The sequence below is a fragment of the Mus pahari genome, chromosome 4 (genome assembly GCF_900095145.1).
Source record: "Mus pahari chromosome 4, PAHARI_EIJ_v1.1, whole genome shotgun sequence".
NCBI lineage: Eukaryota > Metazoa > Chordata > Mammalia > Rodentia > Muridae > Mus > Mus pahari.
This window is the reverse complement of record NC_034593.1, coordinates 84,962,286-84,975,950: the sequence shown is the minus strand read 5'-3', so window position 1 is coordinate 84,975,950 and position 13,665 is coordinate 84,962,286. Positions and strand designations below refer to the sequence as shown.

At 47.3% G+C, this 13,665-nt stretch overlaps 2 protein-coding genes across 9 annotated transcripts in view; both read left to right on the top strand.

Moving 5' to 3' along the window:
• Positions 1 to 5,025, top strand: part of Cgn (cingulin) — a 26,379-nt gene extending 21,354 nt beyond the window's left edge. For all 7 annotated transcript variants that reach the window (XM_029538108.1, XM_021196455.2, XM_029538106.1 and 4 more), the window contains 7 exons: positions 646 to 807; positions 1,701 to 1,790; positions 3,086 to 3,169; positions 3,257 to 3,375; positions 3,657 to 3,765; positions 4,377 to 4,540; positions 4,749 to 5,025. In XM_029538108.1, the coding sequence (XP_029393968.1) occupies positions 646 to 807; positions 1,701 to 1,790; positions 3,086 to 3,169; positions 3,257 to 3,375; positions 3,657 to 3,765; positions 4,377 to 4,540; positions 4,749 to 4,890 (870 nt within the window). In that variant the 3' untranslated portion in view covers positions 4,891 to 5,025. The remainder of the gene's footprint in view (positions 1 to 645; positions 808 to 1,700; positions 1,791 to 3,085; positions 3,170 to 3,256; positions 3,376 to 3,656; positions 3,766 to 4,376; positions 4,541 to 4,748) is intronic.
• A 2,900-nt stretch (positions 5,026 to 7,925) lies between these two features.
• The window catches only part of Tuft1 (tuftelin 1), a 43,899-nt gene continuing 38,159 nt past the window's right edge, over positions 7,926 to 13,665 (top strand). For both annotated transcript variants that reach the window (XM_021196444.2, XM_021196442.2), the window contains exon 1: positions 7,926 to 8,023. In XM_021196444.2, the coding sequence (XP_021052103.1) occupies positions 7,964 to 8,023 (60 nt within the window). In that variant the 5' untranslated portion in view covers positions 7,926 to 7,963. The remainder of the gene's footprint in view (positions 8,024 to 13,665) is intronic.

The window sequence follows — 13,665 nt, the reverse complement described above, 5'->3', positions numbered from 1 at the left end:
AAGTGCTGGAATCAAAGGCGTGCGCCACCATGCCTGGCTCCTGGGATGATTTTTAAAAATCTTGTTTGCTTTTTTTCCCCTGCTTTTTTGAAACAGGATTTCTCTGTAACTCTGACTGCCCTGGAAATCAGAGGTTGTGTGCCTGTCTCCCTAGTACTGGGATTAAAGGCATGCAATGCCACTGCTAGGCTGAGATTTTGAAAAATCTTAATTCTAAACATCATTGCATATTACTTAGATCATAATTTGGGACCTAGAATCAGTAGATATTTTTTTGTTTGTTAGTTTTGAGGTAGGGTCTTAACTATGGCTGGCTTTGAACTCACAGAGATCTGTTTGATCTCTATCTGCTAAGTGCTGGGAGTTAAGGCCTGAAAGGATTGATAGTTTTAAAAACTCTCTAATAGGCACAGTTATGCCTGCCCCCTAGTAAAACCCTCACATGATTCCCAATTGTGGAGAAAGTTTTAAGACAATAAAGAAAATAAACTAAAAGTGACTCTTCCATCAGTACAGCCATTAAGCTGTGGTCCCAGCCTGGCTCTAAAGAGTGTCAGTGGTGAAGTATTTCTCCCCTCGGGCAGAGCACGCCCATCCCCCACATTTCAATTAGGCTGAGCTGGTGTGTGTTATCTTTGGGTCCAGCTGCAAAGGCTTCGGCAAGCCCTGCAGACATCCCAGGCCGAGCGGGACACAGCCAGGCTGGACAAAGAACTGCTGGCCCAGCGACTGCAGGGGCTAGAGCAAGAAGCCGAGAGCAAGAAACGCTCCCAGGATGACAAGGCTCGACAGCTGAAGAGCCTAGAGGTAAAGCCACCGGACAGGCTCGGTAGGGACAAAGGGCTCTGGCACGGGTGAGACTCAAGTGGGGAAAGGAGCCAATTCATTCCAAGCCTTTCTCTGTACTAGAGAACAAAACTCAAGAAGCCACAACTGATGGTTTTACTAGGTTACAGTGGTTTAGCAATGGTGAACTAAATGCAGATACTAAGAAATTTATAGATGTCCTGAAAATTTTGGGTTTTTGTCATCTGTTGCATTTGGACAGTGGTAGCACTGACCTAGACCCGAGTTTTGCATGTTGTCTAGAACTGGGGCGGGGCTTTCCTCAGAGTGAATGGTAGTCTTCAATTTGCTGTACTTGGAAGTGAGAATAATAGCAACAAGGGTATATTGCACTGTGGGTGTGGCTTGTAAGACCCATCTCATCCTCTGCGTCTCATCTCCATTTTACAGATAAGGAAAACTGAGGCCCAGAGATAATAAGTAACTTTCCAGTGAAGTGGGTCTAGTACTAGAAAGCGCTAAGTCTGTTTTTCAGGCCTAGGTGGTTGGCTAAAATCCATGCTCTTAGCTTCTACCTGGTACTGTGTGGCTTGAATTTGCTCCACACTTTGGAAATGTCGCCTGAGCCCTTCTATCTTGGCCTCTGCTGGGAGACTTGAATTTCACTTTGAGGTTTTCCATTAGGGAAATAGTTCTCCGAGAAGAAACAGCTTCTAGTGTTTGCCTTCCTGGTCAGCAGAGGGCGCTGGCTCCATGGCAGCATTGAGCAAGCTGGAGCAAGGACCAGAAGGGTTCTGGAATGTGCCAGCGAGAAGTCTGTGGGGCTGAAGTTTTGATGAAGCTTTGATCTGAGTTTGATCCATTCTAGGGCGCAGAGTCGGGGACAGAATTGACCTTTTGTTCCCCTGCCACAGGAGAAAGTCTCACGGCTGGAAGCGGAGTTAGATGAAGAAAAGAACACCGTGGAACTGTTAACAGATCGGGTGAACCGTGGCCGGGACCAGGTGATTCCTCCTGACCCCTCACTGTGCCTTCTCACTGTAACACCCCAGCTCTGTCAAAGACAACTTAGCTCTCCTGTAATCCATAACCTGGACAGTTCTGGCAAGGCAGGGTCTGCTTCAGGCTCTTGTCTGCTTTGGAAAAGGTAAACTGGTTTCCTTAGGAGGAAGGAAGCCAAGAATTGGAGTCTGGGGAAGGGGCCCCGGTGGCCTCCGCTGCTCTAACCCTAGTGAGGACTTTGAATTCAGGAGTGCTGGCTGTGGAGTTTCCAGAGCCTTCTTTTACATGGCCCCTCCCATCTGAATAGCTCTAATCTCTTCTTCTTCTTCTTCTTTTTTTTTTTTTGAGACAGGGTTTCTCTGTGTAGCCCTGGCTGTCCTGGAACTCACTCTGTAGACCAGGCTGGCCTCAAACTCAGAAATCTACCTGCCTCTGCCTCCCGAGTGCTCTAATTTCTTCTTTTAACTTGACACACAATTACTTTTTATGTTTTGTTGTTGTTGTTTTTGAGACATGGTCTCTCTATAGGTCTGGTTGACCTTGGAACATGCTATATAGAGCAGGCTGGCCTTAAACTCACAGAGATCTGATTGCCTTTGCCTCCAAGTACTGGGTTTAAGGTGTGCACCACCATTGCAAACTTCCAAACATCCTACACTCCCTTCTCCCCCCCCCCCAATATCCCTATCACTATCTTAATGCAAAATGCATTCAGTCCCATTTCCAAAGCCCCTGTTCAGAAGTCCAGAGTTCAAAATCCCTTCTGAGACCCAAAGCAGTCTTTTAATTGTAAGCTCCACGCCCACGTCTAGAATCCAAGGCTCATGGTGACATCATCTGGCTCTAATAGTCTCGGGCAGTCCTTCCCCTCAAGATCTGCTACCTGCAGTACACATACCCCCTCTCTTCTCTCTGGCTGCCTCCATCTTTCTGCTGCAAATGTCCCAGGTTCCCAGTACTTTAGACATTTTCGGGTCTTCAGTGCAACTTAAGCTTCGCTGTCACAGATTACGCGGTAGCCTCTCAGGGCCTCTTGCAGGAAATCTAACTGATTTTCAGGGGTACAGTCCATCATTGTGAGGCAGCTTCATGGCAGTGGGAATGGCTTTCTCAAATCTAGTTAGGCCAGGGAACGCTGAGAGGAATGCTGGATTCTAGGTTGAGAGTTCTTAGTTACCTGAGAATTTGGGGGACTTGGGGTTCAGTGTGTCCTCCAGGAAACTGCTTCTGCTGATTCACTTTGCTGGTTTAGCCTTTGTCTTTCCCAAGTCTGATTCCCTTTGCCCATCCCTAACAGATGGATCAACTGAGGACAGAGCTCATGCAGGAGAGATCCGCTCGACAGGACTTGGAGTGTGACAAAATCTCCTTGGAGAGACAGGTGAAAAGGAGTCTTGGGAATAGAGTCAGGGGACCAGTCAGAGGACCAACTGGAGTGTTAACCATGGGATCTTCCTGACTCTCACAGAACAAGGATTTGAAGACCCGGTTGGCCAGTTCAGAAGGCTTCCAGAAACCCAGCGCTAGCCTCTCCCAGCTTGAGTCCCAGAATCAGCTGCTGCAAGAGCGGCTGCAAGCTGAAGAGAGGTGATATGAACCTGTCACCCAGTCCTCTTACCCTCCCTTTCATCCTCTGGGTCTTCCTCTATCCTCCATCTCACATCTGGCCAACCTGGCCTCATCTTCAGGGAGTCCCCCTTGGTCCTGATAGAGAGTAGAGCTGTGGAAATTCTGGGATATGAATGGCTTCTGTCTTCCTCATGAAGCTCATGACAAAGATGTCCTTGGAGGCAGTACAGAGCTAGGTAAAGACTCCCTTAGCAATAGCAACAGCCATAGAGCTCCCTTCCCTTTCTTCTCCCTCTTAGAGAGAAGACAGTTCTGCAGTCCACCAATCGAAAACTAGAACGGAGGGTTAAGGAGCTCTCCATCCAGATTGATGATGAACGGCAGCATGTCAACGACCAGAAGGACCAGGTGACGACATGACACCCAGGGTTCTCTTAGGCCAGGGGAGCCCCCACACCCATAAGTCTTCCACACTTAGATTTTGCTTTTGGAAGGACAAAGATTAGCTCGAGTAGTCATGACCTCTATTGAGTGTGCTGGTTTCTCTAAGTGCTCTATGTACATTACTTCATTGAAGAGCCTTTGCGTTATGCTTGTGTGGGGTGCATATGTGTGTACACATGTACAAATGTATGCATATGTTCAGAGACTGGAGGACAACCTCGGGTGTTATTCCTCAGCATATTCCAGCCTTTTTCTTTTTTTTTCCCCCTTGAGGCAAGGTCTCAAAAAATTTGGAATTTGCCAAATAGGTTAAGGTTGTCTGGCTGGCTAGTGTACCCTAGGGAGATTGAACTTAGAGTCTGTGCTTGCAGGGCAAGCATTTTATTGTCTGCACTATTTCCTCTGCTCCCTAACCCTTCTCAGAAATTTCCCTGAGACTGGAGAATTTACACAAGGTCACAGGGTGAGTAGGGGAGGTGGGAGAGTGTATGGATTGTCTCAGAGTCATTGCAGAGGAGGTCCCTGCCCTTGGTAGTTGATGCTTTTCTGATGTGCGGACATGGTACCCTGCGTAGCTAACCCTGAGGGTGAAGGCTTTGAAGAGGCAGGTGGATGAAGCGGAAGAGGAAATTGAGCGGCTGGACAGCCTGAGGAAGAAGGCACAGCGGGAACTGGAGGAACAGCATGAGGTCAATGAGCAGCTCCAAGCCCGGATCAAATCCTTGGAAAAGGACGCCTGGTAAGATCTGACAGCCCTCTCTACCCCCTTCTGCACCACACTCTTGGGGAGTAGGGAATGGTCCCTCCCAAGCTGGGCAAATATGTGGTCCCTTATCCTGCCTAGAAGCCAGTATGGTTAGTTCTTAGTATCTTAGCTTCTGTCCTTCACTTTATCTTTAGTGTGAAAGTATGATTGTCTCAGTCTGTTCCTTTTCTCTTTGACTCAGGCGGAAAGCTTCCCGCTCAGCTGCTGAGTCAGCTCTCAAACAAGAGGGGCTGAGCTCTGATGAGGAGTTTGACAGTGTCTACGACCCCTCATCCATTGCATCACTGCTTACAGAGAGCAACCTGCAGACTAGCTCATGTTAGATCATGCTCTGCTCAGGACCACAGACGGGTTTGTGGTCACGCCTCTCCCAGCCAGCCCTGCTCTGCTCTGCTCTGCTCTGCTCTGCTCTGCTCTGCTCTGCTCTGCTCTGCTCTGCTCTGCTCTGCTCTGTCTTGCCTGCCTCAAAGTCTTTTTTTTTTTTTTTTTCCTACAAGTGATCCAATTCAGACTTAAGACTGGGATGGGTCAGAGTGGTGGTGATAAACATTAGCAATGAGCTGATGGGTGGACTTGTCCTCTTCACTGGAGGAGTGGGTGTTCAGTCCTGCTGAGTCAGTCCTTCCTATAGGACCTCTCCATCATCCCTTACAGTGAGACTAATGGTCAGAATATACACTGACTGGGACTGTGAAAGACAGGAAGGGATGGACATTGCCATGTATGTAAAGCTTTATTTCTTTAATATTTAACCATATGGCTCAGGGAAATACCCAATGTTGTTCTGCTCCCTGGATCCCCGCAACCTTTTCTCCTCCCACTCTGGAGCAGAGAGGGAACGTTATGGGTAATGGACATGCAGGCGTGGCGCTACCCACTTCTCAGATACTTCTTTTTGCACAGTCATACGTCCTAGCATCTCTTCAGTTGCAATATTTTTGTGTCCCCCACCCCCACCCCCCCAGTCACTGGGTCCAGGAGATCGTCTGTCTTTCTTTTCCATCCCTGCCTTGCTGCTTTACTCTCAGTGCCTTACCAGTGTGAGATGGATGAGGATGCTGTTCTTGCCTTTTATAAACCTGCACATTCATACCTCTCCAAAGACCAGCCTTTCCTCATTGGGGGCCCTCAGCCTGTCCTCCTACCCCAGTGACTGAGCAGCTACAGGCTGCTCTGCCAACCAGCCCCTGGGAGAAGGGCTTTGATAGGCCATGGTAAGGTGGTGGGGACTGGTTCTGCTCAGGGTTTCCATCTTCCTTGTCCTCTGTGACCGAGGATGCTGCCATAAGGTGGTTGTACCTGGGAACCATGGCAACTGTTTATACAGGTTCTAAAGTCTAAACATCTAGTTCCTGTGGCCTCCTTATGGCTTCTGGTATGTGCCCAGCTTCTATGGGAACCAACAGATCCTTGCTTTTCTCAGGAAGTGGGCCCTGATTCAGAGCTCCGCCTGGGGTTGGAAGCCGACTCTCAGTAGAGATGGGAAGGGGTCATGGAGAATGTGTTCCTCCTTTGAGTTTTGGGGTGTGCCAAGCTCTGGTGGGTGAAGGTAATAGGGATGGTTCACCTCTTATCTCCAAAGTAAGTTCTGGTCTCATCAATGACTTGTAATTTCATGATTTAAAAGAAGATATTCTGCAAATCAGATATTTTCTCCCAATCCAGCCTTGGTTTATTTTAAATTAAATATTAAAAATGGCATATCTATATGAAATTCTTGTCTTCATTTTTCTGGTTAATTTGAAGGCCTACTCCAAATGTTTTTTTTCTTTTTTTTTTAATTTTTAATGTGTGTGTGTGTGTGTGTGCATGTGAATACTACATTTGTAGAGGTCAGAAAACAACTTTTGAGAGAGAACATTTCTCATTTTCCACAGTGTGAGTCCTGAGATTGAACTCAAGTCGTCAGGAGGCTTGGCCACAGGGACCTTTCCCTGCTAAGTAGATCCTATTCCAAGAACCATTTAAACTGTACATTAAAATGAGGTTTTAGCTCATTTTTAGAGGTCTCTTATGGCTGGTCAGGCATCTAGGAAACAGACGACTTATGGTAGAACCATTCTGTCCTAAGAACCTCTGGGAATAGCACAGAGTGCTGTATAAGTTACTTGTCTGTTGCTGTAATATAAAACAACAGCCAAGACAGCTTAAATAAAGAGGTGTGTATTTGAGCCTACAGTTCAGGGCGTAAGAGGTCATCACCATCATCGTGGTAGAAGGGTGATAGCTCATATCTCAAGCCACAAGCAGGAAGCAGAGAGCAAACTAGGAATGGTGGGAGTCTAACAGTGCCTCCAACTGGGAACCAAGTATTCAAATGACCGAGTCTATGGGGGCGAATTTCCCAGTCAAGCCACCACAAATGCACAAATGCCTTCTTTGAGGGATAGAGAAAAGACTAGAATCTCCTGTTCTGGGTCACTGATATCCCTAGTGATTATCTTCCAGGTATAGACAGAGCTTTGTATCCATTTATCACTGGCAAGTGACTCCCAGTCTAGTCCCCGCCACCCCACTTCCCCACCCCCACCCTAACACTTTAAGGACTTAGCTGTTCACCAAAACGAATTGCTAGCTTTAGTGGTACTGTCTACTCAAACCGATCAGACCTTACACACCACTGCCTGCTGACCCTGTGACCATCACACAGTGTGATAGCTTTCTACCCGGGGTCAGCCCTCAAGTTCCCAACCTAAGCTTGGGAAGCGAATGCCTTTGGTGCCACTGAGACTCTTTTTCTCTAGGGTGCAAATTCCTTTTAAGGCCATGTGTCCCGCCTCTCCCCACCATATAAGGCTAGTTTCTGCAAAGCAAGCCCCACCCAGAGCTTAGCTGGCTTTGACTTCGACCTGGGCTACTTGCCAGGGAAAAGCACCTGCCAGACTGGCTTAGACTAGTCCGAGTGAGCTGGTCCTTGGTGCCTGCCTTTCTGCCTCTGTGGTCTCTCTGAGGAAAGATGTACTCAGCTCTAAAAAGCTTACAGGCTGGCTTACATTTAAGGAAAGACCATAGAAGCGTGTGCAAGCCCCAACTCAGAAGACCAGACCGATTCTTTCCTGCACCGAACCTGGAAAACTGAAAGGAAACAAGACTAATGAGACAACACAAGATACCAGGTCGTACCCTTAGTAAAACTTAAGCGGCCACCTGACCCTCACTCCCAAGCCCCACCTTTATGTAAATCGGCCATAGCGCGGGTAGGCGAGTCCTGAAGCCTCTTGGCACCGCCCACCTATCGCTTCCGCTCTACCTCATTGACAAATGCCGCCCTGGGCGTGGCCCATTTCAGCCCCGCCCCCGACGCGCCTATACTAGGGGGCGGTTCCGCGCGCGCCCGCCCGCCCAGTTTCCCCGGCCCCTCGGAGTTGAGGACGCTCGTGCGACCTCCGCGTGAAGATGAACGGGACGCGGAACTGGTGTACCTTGGTGGACGTGCACCCGGAGAGCCAGACCGCGGTAGGTCGTCACGCTCACCCCGCCTTCCCACTCAGGCACAGTGGCTTTCCAGTTCCGCCGCTCGCGTGCCTCACGCTCAGGTAGCCCACTTCACCTGACGCCGGGCTCAGTGCGGTCAGCCCCGCGTCTCTCCGTGGGTCTTTTCCTTTGCCCTGTGGCGGACTGTGGAGTGGGAAGCACGGGACGAAACCCTGGCGGATCCAGGGATAGGGAGGACCTGTCCTTGGCGCGGACACTGCAGCCCCGGCCCGGGCATAGGGCGCGTTACTCAGGCGTCTCGTGGGCAGCTAGATTGGGTCGTGGAAGACGCTAGAGGGACCGGATCCCTGCGCTGTTTCGGACGTTGCGCCGGCCCAGGTGGGTTACGCCTTTTCGCGTTTCCCGATGGCCTCAGAACCCCCTCAAAGACTTCTGTGATGGCGATCCTTTAACTAGGAAAGAGGGCAGAGGGTAGAATCCTAGGGCTGGGAAAGAGAGGGGAGAACGTGCGTGGGCCGGATCGGTCTCAGACAACTACGGAATTGGTCCCAGATTCTACCTTTCGCCAAGAGGATGTATGGAGTTCTCCACTCGACGGTCACCTCTTTCAGATTTCTTTCTTTCTTTCTTTCTTTCTTTCTTTCTTTCTTTCTTTCTTTCTTTCTTTCTTTCTTTCTTAATTTCTTTCTTTCTTTCTTTTTTTTCCTTAAATCTTGCTTTTCTGATCCCCAACCCCCTTTCGCCAACCAGTAGCTTCCTTGGTTTTGCTTCCGTGTCCAGATGCCAAGTCCCAGTAAGGGTTGAAGCGGGTGCCTCGGAACTCCGGTGGAGACCTGAACCCACCTGGAGTGGGTTAGGGAGAGAGAGAGGGCGTTCTCCAGTGCAATCCAGCTTGCCCTGCTCCCCTTATGCCCTCCTCACTCTGCCACCCTCAGCTGACCACATGATTTTTTTCTCTCCAGAGGGAAAGGCCTGTAATTTGATGCTGCATGTTTCTAGGCGTTGCTGGGGGATCCAAATACACCATAGATCTGTGCTAATTAATTTATTTCCAAGTTGTTGTGGGAGAATGAAATGAGAGCCAAAGTGATGGGGAGTTTGTGCCCCCCCCATCTGATTCCTATGCGCCTGCCTGTCTCAGCATGTCCTTGAGGCAAAGCTAACCCAGCTACAGCTGGATTATGGCTCTTCAAAGAATAGTTGTAGAATAGGTGCTCATTTGAAGTTTAGAGTACAGCTGATCACTGAAGTCTGTTCACTGTCCCCTTGACATTTTTGCCTAGAAATATGAATGTTTCTTCCACATTACAAGTCTTGACACTGCCCAAAGCCTAGCCCACTCCCCAGCCCCCTACCCCAGGTAAGAGAGGCTGACCAAATCAGATAAACAAAACCGAAGTCCAGCCAACAACTAGTCATATCCTATAGTCCCAGCCTCAAGTGCTCCATACTCTTGATGCTTTGGAATGGTTGAGTCAGGGAAAGAACATGGAATGAATAAAAGGGGTCATGGACTGTTTTTTGTTTTTTGTTTTTTTGAAGATTTATTTATTTTATGTATATGAATACTCTGTAGCTGTCTTCAGACACACCAGAAGAAGGCATCAGATCCCATTACAGATGGTTGTGAGCCACCATATGGTTGCTGGGAATTGAACTCAGGACCTCTGGAAGAACAGTCAGTGCTCTTACCCACTGAGCCATCTCTCCAGCCCCATGGGCTTCTTTTAGATGTAGAAAAAAGACCCACCTCATATAGAAGAAGGATCTTTAAAACCACAGCACCGGCAGTACAGAGGATATGTCACCTGTTGCTGTCCCTTGATACTTTTCTTTCTTGTTTGGTGGGACAGAAAGCAGAGGTGGAAGATAGCAAGGCTAAGCAGAGAGCTCTATGTCAGAGGGGAGACAGGTTAGACCTGAGACTTATTCCGTGGGGAATGAAATAACCCTTGCCTGGTTTACTCTTGGAGACATTCCTGGGCTCTTGAGGAAGGGCAGAGAGTAAACAATCAGTCAGTCAAGAGGCAGGCTTTGTCCTGGATTCTTCTCCTCTGAGCCAACCTGTAAATAGAATTTATGGCTCTGGACAGTCCCTGGGAACCTGTCATGTCGTCAGTCATGTACTCATACCATTGAGCATGCTCAGTGAGGGTGCAAAAGATGTGAGTAAGGAAATGAATCAACTGATTTATGTGGTGCTGGGAGTCGAACCCAGGACTTTGGCCACACCAGGGAAGCATTTGTCTAATTGAGCTACATTCCCAACCCACCCTAACCCCATCTTTGTTTTTTTGGGAGTGCCTTTTTCTTCCATAACCAGCTGTCTTTATTCCTATTACTAAGCAACAAACAAAACATAGTGGAAATGCTGGGCATAGTGGTAAAAGCCTTTAATCCCAGAACTGGGGGGCAGAAGTCGATGGATCTCTGTGAGTTTGAGGCTAGCCTAGTCTACATAGTAAATTTCAGGCCAGCCATGACTAACTAGCAAGACTTTGTTTCAAAACAAAAACCTTAATGGAGGAGAAATAGCATTTAAAAAAAAAAAAAAAAAAAAAAAAGAACTAACATGCCCAGAGTGATGGTGAGGATAGTCTTTCTGAGGAAAGCTTTGTGTCAGCTGCATGTATGTTTAATAGGATTAAATGTGCAGACCACCTCATCTAGTTGTAAAATATATTTTTTTAAAGATTTATTTATTATTATATCTAAGTACACTGTAGCTGTCTTCAGACACTCCAGAAGAGGGCATCAGATCTCATTATAGATGGTTGTGAGCCACTATGTGGTTGCTGGGATTTGAACTCAGGACCTTCGGAAGAGCAGTCAGTGCTCTTAACCACTGAGCCATCTCTCCAGCCCTGTAAAATGTATTCTAATGTCAAAATTGTTTGTTTAAAAGTGACATTGGTAAGTTATGTTGGCATATAAAGTACAAATAAATTTCAAACCCATTAGACAATTCTGTTACCTTCCTTTGGCTAAAGTGAACATCAGAGAGTAACCTAGCTAGCTAAAGAGGAGTTTATTAGAAGGAAAAGATCAGGGCATTGAAGTTAAAGGAAAACTTAAATTAAAAGGTCCGAACCGAGGGAGTCCGGGACAGTAATGTGGATGACGCCTGCTTCTGGATGGTTCTGGACAGTTTAGGTCATTTTGCCATCCTTCTAAGATTCCAGGGAAAGGGGCCGTTGTTCCTGAGATTATCCTTAAGTAGGAATGGGCCGGGGTCCTTGATTGGCAGGTTTAGAAGATTGTCTAGTGAAGCGTGGCATGCTCCAGAGCAAACCCAAGTGTCACCAGTGGAGGACCCTGGAGTCAGTGCGTAAAGGAGCACATGGCCACCTGGAGTCTGACACGGGTGATCTCTGCCTGCCTTCTCCTTCGCTCCCTCGTTTTTCTCCCTCCCTTTGACTTTTTTAAATGGAAAGAACATATGTTAGAGAGATAGAGAGATGGCTCGGTAGTTCTAAGCACTAGTTACTGTTACAGAGAGACCCCGGAATGATTTTCAGCACCTACATAGTAGCTAACAACCATCCACAATTTCAGTTCCAGGAGATCATGTGCCCTTTTTTAACTTCCATGGGCACCAAGCGTGTGTGTGGTGTACATACACATGTGTGCCATACATATTAAATAAATAATATAATGTAAAGGATACTTGTACATAGTTTGTATTTATTTTTTGGCATTTTGAGACAAGGTCTCCTGTACCCTAAGCTAACATTAAACTCCTGCTCCTCTCTCTGCCTCCCAAGTGCTCAGACTTCAGCATGTGCCACCATACCATACCACATCCTGCTCTTGTACATGATTTTAAAAACAAGACTAATATCAAGTGTTTTTTGAAAGGATGTATTTGTTCTCTACTTTTAAGTTCTGCTACATGGGAGTGACCACTTTGAAATCTTGGCTGTTTGTTCTGGTGCAAACCTCTGTTTCTAAATAAAATACTTATAGTAGCGTTTTTCTTTTCTCTTTTGATAATTACAGTTGTTTACTTGGGGGCAGTAGCGCAGGCGTGCCACGCACATGCGTAGAAGTCAGAAGACATGTCAGGGAAGTCCATTCTCTCCTACCACGTGGGTCTTGGCATCAGACACCTTTTGCTGCACCATTTAGTTAGCTCCCGTTCCTCTCCTTCCTCTCCTCCCCTTTTCTTCAGTTCTTGTATTGAGGCTGGCCTCACACCCAATGTTGATATCTTTAAACTTCTAATTTTCTTGCCTTCACCTCCTGATTGCTAAGGTTACAACCATATGACAATGTGGCTGATTTATGTGGTGCTGGGGGTCAAAACTAGAACTTTGGGTATGGCAGGTAAGCTTCTAATTGAGCTATACCCCAGACCAGTCCACACCCATTCTCCACCGGGGAAACATGAAGTATGGAGAATTAAACCTGGGGCCTCATGCATGCTGAGCAGGTGGTCTACTGCAGAGCTGTGCCTTCTGTTTTAGCTTTCTTTTTGTCAGTTCTAGGCAGTCATTGGCTCCTATTGTAGGAATTACAGGGAGGTTAATATCCCCCCCCCCCTTTTTACAGACTCCTTTCTTGTGATTGCAGGGTAATCACAATTTTGAGTTAACCCATGATTCCCAGTAATAGGATTGTGCTTGAGAGCATGACTCTGGGGCTGTTAGATTGCTTGCCTGGCGTCCACAAGGCCCTGGATCGGATCAGACTGTGCAGACTGGGTGGAGTGGCACATGCCTGTAATCCCAGCAGTCAGAAGATTAGGCAGGGAGTTCAAGGCCAGTGTGGGATACATGAGAACATGTCTCAAAATAAATTAATAATTAAAAGTAAAGGGAAAAAAAGCAGCATAACTCTGTGAGTCTGACTAAATGCTTTGCCAGAGCACTTTGGTAATTAATTTCTTCATTCTCAGTTTCCTCATAATGTAAGAGGAGACAATAATCATGCCTTCTCATAAGATCATTATGAGGATTAAGTAAGATAATACACAGGCAACATTAAACACAGTGCTTGGCACGTGATAAGTGCTCAGATGTTAGTTTCATTCTCTGTTGGTGTACTCTGGTTTGTCCTAACTGGATCTGGGCACCCAAGCCTACGGGTGGAGGAAATCTGAGGATGTTATGTGTCAGTGCGCTTATATGTAGAGGGCAGATGCTGACATAAGGATGTCTTTCTCAGTCGCTGGGGATCTATACTCTGGTTATCATCATGCTTGTATAGCAAGCACTTTACCCACTGCATGATCTTTATCTCTACCTACCCCCACCTCACCCCCTTTTTGAGGCAGTGTCTCACATTGTACCAAGGCTAGCCTAAAAAGCTCATGTAGCCCAGAATGGCTTCAGATTTGCTGTGATCCTCCTGCCTCAGCCTCCAAAATGCTAGGATTGTAAGAATGTGTCACTACGCCTGGCCTGACTTTGGTCAATTTTTGTTCCTTCTCATATTGGCATTTGTGTATTCTTATCTGCTTATTCCCCTTTCCTTGATATTACAGAACCTGTAATATTTACCAGTGTAGGGTGGTAAGAGTAACGGGGCACCGTAGAGAGACCCAGGATGGATTGCTGAGTGACCTTTGCTAGTCAACAGGGCTGAGCTTTCACAGTGACACTGATGGGTAATGGACCCTCTTCTCTTCCCTCCCCTCCCCTCCCCTCCCCTCCCCCTCCCCT